The 11,140-nt window shown below is 31.5% G+C and overlaps 1 protein-coding gene across 1 annotated transcript; it reads left to right on the top strand.

The window, feature by feature from the left end:
* The first annotated feature begins 6,334 nt into the window (after nucleotides 1–6,334).
* Nucleotides 6,335–10,826, top strand: LOC112025618 (protein trichome birefringence-like 38). The gene is made up of 5 exons (XM_024058280.2): nucleotides 6,335–6,748; nucleotides 8,867–9,038; nucleotides 9,438–9,613; nucleotides 9,723–9,881; nucleotides 10,330–10,826. Exons 1-5 carry the CDS (start codon nucleotides 6,453–6,455, stop codon nucleotides 10,619–10,621), a joined length of 1,095 nt encoding a protein of 364 aa, XP_023914048.1. The 5' UTR covers nucleotides 6,335–6,452; the 3' UTR covers nucleotides 10,622–10,826.
* The last annotated feature ends 314 nt before the right edge of the window (nucleotides 10,827–11,140 follow it).

Consider the following 11,140-nt stretch of genomic DNA (forward strand, 5'->3'; position numbering starts at 1 on the left):
AAGACAAGTAGCTAGAACCTAATTTCAATTCAATTGGTTGATTAACTTTTTTGAGGAATAACAATCCTAATATACACAAGCTTGGATATGATCAGCAATCCTTTTGGTTCTTGCTGATGGGACCAGATGGTTAATGATCACCGACGAAATGGAAGTTTTTACTTGGAATGCTAATGCTCTTGCTTGGTCATTAAGGCAAGCAATATGGATATAAATTAAGTGTCTATTAGCTAGCCTCACCTAAGTACAAAAAACATTTGCAAAAAAGGGTATTCATTAGAATCTTGATAAAACGTGTGTCACACCGAAATAGAAGTCGGTAATCAGTGTCGGTAGGAGTTTGGAAAAGATAGTAAAAGAGAATTGGCAACAAATTGTATGACATATTTTGCTGCGTCTTCTTGTTGGAGTTACCATTGTTCTATGTCAATCGAATCTCTATGCACCTCACGAAAATGTTGTTCACAAATATGTAGTTTCTTGGTGGCAAATACAAGCTCAATATAGTAGGAGTTAATTAAACAAGCGCCAGTTTCCAAATTCAATCATATTTCTCTGTTGTCTATATTTGCATGCACTAACTAGATTGATCACAAACTTATTATTGTATATAGTCGTACACATTATTCTTTTCATGTTTTAAATTTGGACATTCTTAATTTTTTTACTATTTAGCTTATTTTTTCTATTATTCATATGCTCCATTGCATTTTTTGATACTATTTATGAGCCTCACTGTACTATTTCAATTACCTTTTAGCTTTATTTATAGTGGTTTTAGTAAAAAGTTTTCAATTTCACCTAAATAAGCAATTCTCAAACATATACTTAGAGATAGAAAAGAAATTGTATTGTGTTTTTGAATGAGGTGTTAGTCTTGTGTTGATGTACAGAGGCGACAAAGCTAGGATTTTTTGTTTGAGGCCAAATTGTGGTACTCAAATATTAGACAAAATTCAAGATAAATCATCACACACATGCATAAACATACATGTATAAACATTAATATTGTAATATTAGAGTAGGTCATAATTTATAAATATACTAGTAAGTTGCCTGTGCGATGCACGGATAATTTTATGATATTTTATGTAAAACAGTTTTGAATAATGTTGTACATAAATTATAAAGAAAAAGTAAACTAAATTAGAGTAAAGAAACATATACATTTTGAAATATTAGAAATTGGTTTATTAGCTTCATTGCATATTTGTAGTCTTCTTAAGGTAAGATTATTATTTTTTTAAATCATAAAACCAAAAATAAATACAAAAGAGTAATGGGATCATGAAATAAACTAATTTGTGTTGTGTTTACATATTTCATACTATGAAATAAAAGTATATCCAACTCTTTGACTATCTTTTACTCATCGATAGTGCGACATTAAGACATGGGTGGTCAAGTGTGTATGCATGTGTCTTATAGATGATTTAAAATTAAACCATGGTAGAATATGACTTTACATTGCACACCAAATATTCTCTCTACTTATGTATCCAAAATAAAAACTAACTAACCAAATTACCTAACCTAAATCATATTTAAGCCCCTAATTTAAAAAGAAAAAAAGATTACCCGTAGAGATTTCGGTGTCTTGATGGTGCTGGAAGGTTAGTATAACAGAGATGGTGACCCTTCAAATTCCTCTTTCTCTCTCTTTTAAATGTTTTGTTAGTCTCAGGTCTTTTATTTTGGTAATATATAGTGAAATAGTGCATTTTATTTAACAATCCACAACATTTTTGTGTCTCTCTATCTCTCTTTAGAGTCTTATCTCGTTAGTTATTACTATTAGCCCTTACTTATTTTTATTTTTATTTTTTTAAAAATACTAAAACAATGGGTATGCTAAAAGACATGAAGAATAGTAAAAGGTGTGTTGTAAGCTTAGGCAATTAATGAGATAACAGTAAAAATAAGATAATGTCAACTTTTGGATAACAATAAAAAAAAAAACTTAATGAAAGAGGTAAAAAAAAACTAAATGCAAAATTAGAGTGCCATTTGACAAGACCTCATGCACTCTTGCATGAGGTCTCTGAAAGAGAGACATTTTGTAACAACTTTTATTTTACAATATTCCTCCAATTTTTTTTTTTACTCATTCCTTGAACTAAATAATTATAATGGTTATGTGTGTGCAATTTATAACTGTTGATTCACTGCATATTTATAGCCTTCTCAAGGTAAGATTAAATTTTCAACGTAAAAAAAAAAAAAAAAATAAGATTTTATAGAAAAAAAAAAAAAAAAAAAAATTAAAGTTTTGTGAAAATTTCAATATAAAACATTTTCCTATAAAAAAAAAAAAAAAATTCCTAGATAGATATATCATAACTCATGAGGGGTGTTCACGGTGCGGTGCGGTGCGGTTTTGGGCTATTTTTAGCACCGCACTTTGCGGTGCAGTTTAGCTAAAACCATAACTGTACTGCATCTTTAGCCAAAAACATAACCGCACCGCATCTTATTTTTGCAGTTACATGTGTGATATTATGTATAAGATGCAGTTTAAAGTCGGTATATTTTTCAAATTTTGGGTTTTTCCTACTCAGCCAAAAACTATTTTTTCCCCTTTTTTGGGCCAAGTTTTAAATTATTGAGCTAGTTTTTCTTTATTTTGGGTTGTCTTTTCTAGTTAACACTTGCTAGGGTTATTAATTTTTTTTTTTTTTTTGAAAACTAGGGTTATTAAACTATTAATAATATATTTAATATTAAAAATAAATAAATATATTAATATATAGAGAGGGTACGGTGCGGTGCGGTTTTCTTATTATAAAACCGCAAACCGCACTGCACCATGCAGTGTGGTGTGATGCGGTGCACTATTATTTGCGGTGCGGTGCGGTTATGCCATTTTGCGGGCAATTTTTGTGGTTTGTGTGGTTTATGTGGTTTGGTGAACACCCCTACTCATGAGTCTTAAATCTACAGCGGTAGAACACTATTTTAGTTCTTACTGACCACAAAACTTAGGATGATTGCATGCCTATTATAATGTGGCACGACAGTATTCCCTCCCCCACTTCCTATTTTCCTTTTTTGATGGAACTTTCTATTTTCTTTTGGTTTGTTGGCAAGCTGGATGTGTTGGATTTTTGTGTGTGTGTGTGTGGGGTCAATTTCAGTTTTAAACGCACGTCAAAATTGGGGCTTTATTAGACTCCATTGCTTCAATCTAAAATGTTTAATAAAAAAAAAAATAGTTGTGGTTCAAAAGATTTTAAGGAAATTTGCTTTTTCTTTTTCTTTTTGGTTAGAATTATTTTGTGGTATTTGATTGTATTCTTGAAAATTATCAAGATTTTTCTTATTTTTGGCTCATACAAAAATTTAAAAATTTTTCTACATCATCATTGTTTGAAAAATTTCTGCTAAGTGAAAGCAATCTTAACCAGAAGTAATTACAACTTAAGCACCGAATTGAATATCACAAATTTTGCCAACAGATATACAATGATAACATTCACATAAATATTTTATAATTACACATGCAATTCATATATATGTCGTGAAAAATTTCACAAAAATATTTTATATATAAAAAAACAAACACATTAATTAGAGCGAAGGAGTAAGGGTGTGTGTATGTCGATAAGTAGATTTCTTAAGTACATTTTTTTTTTCCTAGTCATCCAGTATCTTCAATCAAGCCAAAATTAATGTCTGAAAATTTAAAAAATATTTTATAGCATAACAAAAAAATATAAAAATAAATTAAAAAAATCCTTAGTAATCATAATTAAATTAAGGTGGCAGTTTTTTTGAAAATTGGAAGCCAAAATTAAGGAGGGAGTTAATCTGGCACTTTCACCCAGAAAAATAATAGTAATAATAATAATAATAATAATAAGTAAAAATAACTTTGGATTATATTATATCAGGTTGTGCAAGAAGAATATGGGCAAATAATTTTGCACCTTCCATGCATCTCAATCATTAATAACGGCCAATTTGTCCAATCTGTTTGTTTATATCCATTATCCATGAAGATACAGTTTACTTTTCACATTCCCATCTTTCTTTCTTTTCTAATCATTTCATTCTCTTTTGGGGATTGCCCAAAAAGTCTTTTTTTTTTTTTTTTTTTTTTTTTTTTTTTTTCTATTATTCATATGCTCCATTGCATTTTTTGATACTATTTATGAGCCTCACTGTACTATTTCAATTACCTTTTAGCTTTATTTATAGTGGTTTTAGTAAAAAGTTTTCAATTTCACCTAAATAAGCAATTCTCAAACATATACTTAGAGATAGAAAAGAAATTGTATTGTGTTTTTGAATGAGGTGTTAGTCTTGTGTTGATGTACAGAGGCGACAAAGCTAGGATTTTTTGTTTGAGGCCAAATTGTGGTACTCAAATATTAGACAAAATTCAAGATAAATCATCACACACATGCATAAACATACATGTATAAACATTAATATTGTAATATTAGAGTAGGTCATAATTTATAAATATACTAGTAAGTTGCCTGTGCGATGCACGGATAATTTTATGATATTTTATGTAAAACAGTTTTGAATAATGTTGTACATAAATTTTTTATAATTTATTATTGAGCTTATTTTTGCTATCTTTCATAAGTTCTATGACACTTTTTGGTACTATTTAATATTTATGGGTCCCACTGTACTATTTCAATTACCTTTTAGCTTTATCTATAGTGCTTTTAACAAAAAGTTTTCAATTTTAGCTAAATAAGCAATTCTCAAACAAACACTCAGAGACAAACAAGAAATTGTATTGTGTTTTTGAATGAGGTGTTAGTCATGTGTTGATGTATAATGGCGGCAAAGCTAGGATTTTTTGTTTGGGGCCAAATTGTGGTACTCAAATATTAGACAAAATTCAAGATAAATCACCACACACATGCATAAACATATATGTATAAACATTAATATTTTAATATTAGAGTATGTCATAATTTATAAATATATTGTATACAAAAATAAGCTATTCTCAAACATATACTTAGAGACAGACAAGAAATTGTATTGTGTTTCTGTATGAGATGTTAGTCATGTGTTGATGTACAGTGGCAGCAAAGCTAGGGTTTTTTGTTTGGGGCCAAATTGTGGTACTCAAATATTAGACAAAATTCAAGATAAATCATCACACACATGCATAAACATACATGTATAAACATTAATATTTTAATATTAGAGTAGGTTATAATTTATAAATATATTTGTGGGGCCTGAGAACCTGGCAACCCCGGTCCACTTTATATTCAGCCCAAGGCCCATGCCGAGGATGAAGGAACGTCCAAGGATGAAGTCTGAAAGTCTAAATCGCTAGGAACCCTGCCGAGGACGATCCTGTCCTCGGCCAACCGAGACCAACATGTCAGCCATAGCAGCATGGCGGAGGAACAAGTCCAGGATAAACTGTCACCTCTACACTAAATGTGCTCACCTAACCCCTCGTCTGCATTAATGGAGATATGACCTCTGGACAGGGCTGCCTTGGTTGCTACAACTCACAGGAGTGCTGGTAAAGTGGCTAATGGGACGGGCGGTTAGAAGGACGGGGCATGGATGATCAACAAGTGGAAGAAAGAGGTTGTGAAGAAAGAACTATGTAAGGGGAAGAAACAGATCAGAAAGGGGGATTTTTCCCTAGAGGATTCCCTGGGGGAGAGAGACCAATATCAAGCTCCTCGGACCGGTGCCGAGGACAGACTTTGGAAGATAATCTTGGTCCGCCCGTATTCGACGGTGGCGAATGCTACGATTGACCGTCGTCCGCTTGTTAGGGCCTAGTTCTTGAACCCGCTCTCTACACATTCATTGTACTGGGCTAGCTGGGCTTGAGTCTACTCTTTCAACAGTAGAAGTGCTCAAACCCAGTCCTTACAATATTGTATAAAAAATATCAACTTTGATTTGTATATTTAAGAGATAATTTTTTAGGAGAATTTATAATCTTTCAAACTCCAATGGCTATATAAAAGTTATCTAATTTGATATTTGATAGGTACAACAAACAAAATTGAGAAAACAAAAACTACATTGTCTCTATGACTACTAGATCAATTGACAAATTCTTTTTTTTTAAAGGGTGTCATTGACTAACTAAAATATTTGGAGATCAACTCTTATTTTTGTAGCTAAATCTATAAATTTTTTAATAATTATAGATAAAAGAAAAAATATTTTCAAAATTTTGGAGGGGTCATGACACCCAAGCTTTGCTGTAGCTCTGCTGCATGTGAAGATCACCTGTCTAAATTGCAAACATAGTAGCTGATTTTTCAAATACATTATTAATAGGTTGTCTAGTTTTAAATGTTATCAAATTCACAACCAGACGTTCATCAAAAAAAAAAAAAAAAAAAAAATTCACAACCAGACAGATTGACTCTCTTTCTCCCTCTGTACATATATATATAGATTCTAATCTCTGTCACTTTCTTTCACTCTTTCCTCTGACAAAACAAAACATGGGTTTTGTAACTCAGAGATTGTGTTCCATCCTTGTGACCTTGTTTGTGAGTTTTTCATGTCTTTGTGAAGCAAACTCAGAACAATATCATAGCAACCATGTGAGGTTAAGAAAACAAGAAGTAGCAAATTGTAACGTTTATGAAGGGACTTGGGTGTATGACAATTCATACCCTCTATATGAATCTTCAGCTTGCCCTCATATCCGCAAGCAATTTGATTGCCATAAGTATGGTCGACCTGATACTCTCTTCCTCAAATATAGATGGCAGCCCAAGGGATGTAACATACCCAGGTACTCTTTCTCGTCTCTTTTTCTCTCTGCAGTGTGTGTGTGTGTGTGTTTGTTAGGTTGCTTTAAATTTTCTCTTCTGATTAGTGATTTGTCAATGACTTATTGGACTAGTGACATTGCATGGCTTACATGGAGAAAATGAGTTCAATTCCTGGCTTTGTTTTATGGGAAAAGGAATTTAGGATTTTAAGGAAAAAAGTTACTTTGTGCCCCTATTAGGCAAGTGATTGCATTGCACGTACCAAGTATTTATCAATCTTCTAGTAATTGGCTGCTTTTTTAAATTCTTTTATTTATTTTTTCTTAATATGGTTTATGTATAACTCTTGTGATATGATTAGCCAAAAAAAAAAAAAACTCTTGTGATACTGTTTTTTTCATTATATAACTGTATTTTTGCTCAATTTATTTTTTTTAAGTAAAATAAATTATACTGAACCAACACTATATTTTGGAAATTAAAATTCTTAGTTACTTCTAGAGGAAGGAGAAATGGTACTTTCTCATCTCACATTCATGGTAGATTCCATTATAAATTTAATGAATAGACCCTATTATAAATGTGAGAGAAATGACAATATGTACAAGTACATATATCAAAAGAAGGCATACATTGCTTTGCATATCTTAGATTTTGTTGTGTGAATGAAGGATGTTCTACCACGAGTTTTATTTTTTTGTAATCCAGGCTGACATTGCAAGTTTTCATTATTATAATCAACAATGTCTCTTTCCTCAACAAGGAAAAAAGAAAAAAAGAAAAGAAAGAAAGCATACATATCCAATGATTCAGATATTTTTGACTATTTCCTTAATTTTCCCACTTAATTCTTATTGATTTGTGGTTATATCTTCATCTTTACTGGAATAGGCTTTTTTAGTGTCAACTTTCCTATGCCTTTTGAAATACTCCTAACATGTACTAAGTATTAATAAATAAATAAAAAAGAGGACTAATAAGGACTAATATTTTTTTAATTAACCTGAAGAAATAAAATAAAAGTCCTTGAAAATGAGGTGTTTAATATTAGCACACTCTTGTTAGCAATGTAACTATCTGTTTATTTTTTAGAATGTATGTGATCATGTTTTTATTTTTAGACAGCATCTTTCATCATTCTTCACTCACACACACACATATAATCACTTGCATTTGAGGTAAGATTGACATTCAAGGCAAGCAACATGAGGATGTCAGTAGCGCAGAAGGAACAAAAATGCAATCTTTGGCCGACACATATCTTCTATCCTGTGCACTTTCAAAGACAGAATATAATCTCACAAAAATTATAAAGGTATTACAAATTTTACTACATAAAATTTACAAACTGACGTGGTAATAAATGTGATTGGTAGGTTATACAACATTATGTTTAAATTGGTGTTCAATGATTCAATTTGTAAACTCTATATAGTAAAATTTGTAATATCCCTAACATTATTCAAACTTTTGAGAGAGAAATTGAACATGACTAAGAAGAATAGATAAGTAGTTCTTCCCATAAAAAATTTGGGGAAGGTTGATGGGGATAAAGGAGGAAATTCAGTACATCATGTACTTCTCATTTTGGAGGCTTTGTGCCCCATACTGTCTTAAACATCCTAAAATTCGGAAATAGCATTTACGAGAACAACTTCTTTGTGAATTATACTTTGTTAAATGGAAGTTGAACATGTGTAAGTCCATTAGCATATCTAACCTCACTAAAAAGTACTTCATACCCTAGAAAATTTTCCCTTATAAATACTATTTGCAAAATATTTTATTCTCTTTTATATTTGGTTTATTTTTTTCAATAAATAGTTCATTTATTTATTTTTTAAATAAATATGAAATTGTTGGAATGAACATTTACACGATGAAGACATTTTTACTTTGGAAATCTTATTTTTATATGAAAAGCCAATGAAAGGACATTATTACCTTTAGTTCAAAAAGTTTTCTTCTTATTTTTGTTTTTACCTAGGCTTTGTAAGACAAACATCCTCAGCATGAACATAATTTAGTTCGTCTCATAATTTTTTTGTGTGAAACGAACAGTACTCTAATTAGTTTCTTTCTTTTGGGTTTGTTCTTGATGTTAAGTGTTACTAATAATAGAACCATAAACATTGCAGATTTGATGGTCAAGATTTTTTACGGAGATTTAAGGGGAAGAACATTATGCTTGTAGGGGACTCCATTATTGTCAACCAGAAGGAATCACTTGTATGTTTGCTTCATGCTGCTGCACCTAATTCCAAAATCATAGTGGGGAGCAATGACCTGTATACTAATACAACAATCGAGGTAAATGAACTAGCTAGAACAATAAATTTTCATTAGCTTCTCTTTTTCTCATGAAGTTAATAATTAGGTTTCACATATTATTTGAATGTTGGTGTCATTGAAGGTTAAGACTAGCATGGTAACAATGTTACAGCTAGCATGCTAATAATGTTTCATAAAAAGATTGTACTTAATATATAAAACTCCAAAATTCCTAATTTTTTTCAAAGAGGTTGACTAGTAATGTTTCAACGGAATATACAAAAACCTAATATTGATGTCCAAATCCTTCAGAAGTAAGAAAGGATCAGAAACTTTAAGTTAGGTACTTGAATGCTTTATTACTATAAACTCAAAGTTTTCCATTGATTCTGAGCAATACAATGCTACAATACCTAAAAATTGGACTGAATTTTGTAGGACTATGGAGTTTCAATTCTGCTATTTTTATCTCACTACTTTGTGGACATTGAAGAAGAAGCTATCGGTCCAGTGTTAAAGCTTGATTCCCTGAAAAATGGCAAAATATGGAAAGATATGGATGTTCTAGTTTTCTACTCTTGGCTTTGGTGGTACCGTAGTGGACCTACGAAACCGTATGAACTTTATAAAATCATGCAATTTTGTATCAATTTTGTGAGAAAAACAAGAAGCAGAATGTGAGTTTAAAATAAGCTTGTGATTGCCTTATTATATTGATTGCAGATGGGATTATATTCAAAATGGTGTCGTGATTCTCGATGACATGGATCGTATGGTTGCTTTTCGCAAGGCTTTGACAACTTGGGCCAAGTGGGTTGATACAGATGTGGATCCAGTAAAAACTAAAGTATTTTATCTAGGAATTTCACCTTCCCATTACAAGTAAGTTAGTTCCCTTTCTCTTTCCAACTTCAATTTTGAAAAGTAAATTATACTTTTGGCCTCAAATTTTAGGTATAAGTTCCTTTAAATTTAAAAAGTTTGATTTTGGTCCCTAAAATTTCAAAACGGGGACAATTTCATTCCCTCTTCTTATGGGATCGGTTTGATTTCGGTTCTTGGTCCCTTGGTTATTGGTTTGATTTAGTCCCTCAAAAATGGGGTGCCTTAAGTATCCCGTCAGGCACATAAATAGAAAAATAAATGGAGGAACCAAATTATTCTAATTTCAAAATTTACAAGGACTAAATCCAAATATTTTATATCTGAGGGATCAAAATTGAACTTACACCAAACTTTAAGGACGAAAAGTACTATTTATCCAATTTTGAAAACTGTCATTGCATTAGCAAATCTTATATTGATGACTATGTTTCTTGTGTCAAATTAGTGGCACTGACTGGAACAAGCCAGGAGTGACAAGCTGCGCAAATGAGACAACACCCATAAATGGGTCAACTTACTCAGCTGGTTTGCCATCAGCAGCATATATAGTGAAGGATGTCCTAAGTACAATAAAGAAGCCTGTTAAATTGCTTGACATAACCACTCTCTCACAACTAAGAAAAGATGCACATCCTAGCTCTTATAATGCATACAAGGGCATGGATTGCACCCATTGGTGTGTTGCTGGGCTTCCAGACACCTGGAATCAACTTCTGTATGTAGGTCTCACTAATTGAAAGATTGTTAGATCCACAAAAAACAATGAAAAAGTGTAGCCATGTAAGCAGGAAAGTCTAGTAGTCTCCAATAAAAAAGATATAGTTTTTGTAGTTGAATTACATAGAAAAATGTATACATGGCATAATAATTAATTTAGTTCATATGTAATTGATTTGGTGGTTATGGACAATGCTAAATGAAAAGGTACCTATTGACATTATTCATGAATGTATGAAATTTCTAAAATTAAAAATCCCTATTACAATATTTTTGTTGACTACAGGGATGCTATGGTTACACCATTTTTTCTTCCTTGTAAGCAAGTTGAATGCCAATTACCTATCCAAAAGCATAACTGGAAAGGTCATTTCAAGAGAAACCAACTTCTGAGAACTTAAATAGAGGGACTGATGAGGAAAACATTATTGAATATTCAATTTAAGTTCCATGTCCTTAAAGGGTAACCCCTTAATCTTTTACAGTATATTGAAATCCTGAAAGGTAAAATGTTGTAGTAACAAGGGATGACAATTGGG

The sequence above is a fragment of the Quercus suber genome, unplaced genomic scaffold, assembly GCF_002906115.3.
Source record: "Quercus suber isolate HL8 unplaced genomic scaffold, Cork oak 2.0 scaffold_48, whole genome shotgun sequence".
Taxonomy (NCBI): Eukaryota; Viridiplantae; Streptophyta; class Magnoliopsida; order Fagales; family Fagaceae; genus Quercus; species Quercus suber.

Excerpts from the sequence above, each read along its gene's own strand:
- LOC112025618 (XM_024058280.2), top strand. The coding sequence starts at position 6,453 with ATGGGTTTTGTAACTCAGAGATTGTGTTCCATCCTTGTGACCTTGTTT. Across the intron at positions 6,749-8,866 it reads AAGGGATGTAACATACCCAG|ATTTGATGGTCAAGATTTTT; the intron begins GTACTCTTTCTC and ends TAAACATTGCAG. Across the intron at positions 9,614-9,722 it reads CGTAGTGGACCTACGAAACC|ATGGGATTATATTCAAAATG; the intron begins GTATGAACTTTA and ends TATTGATTGCAG.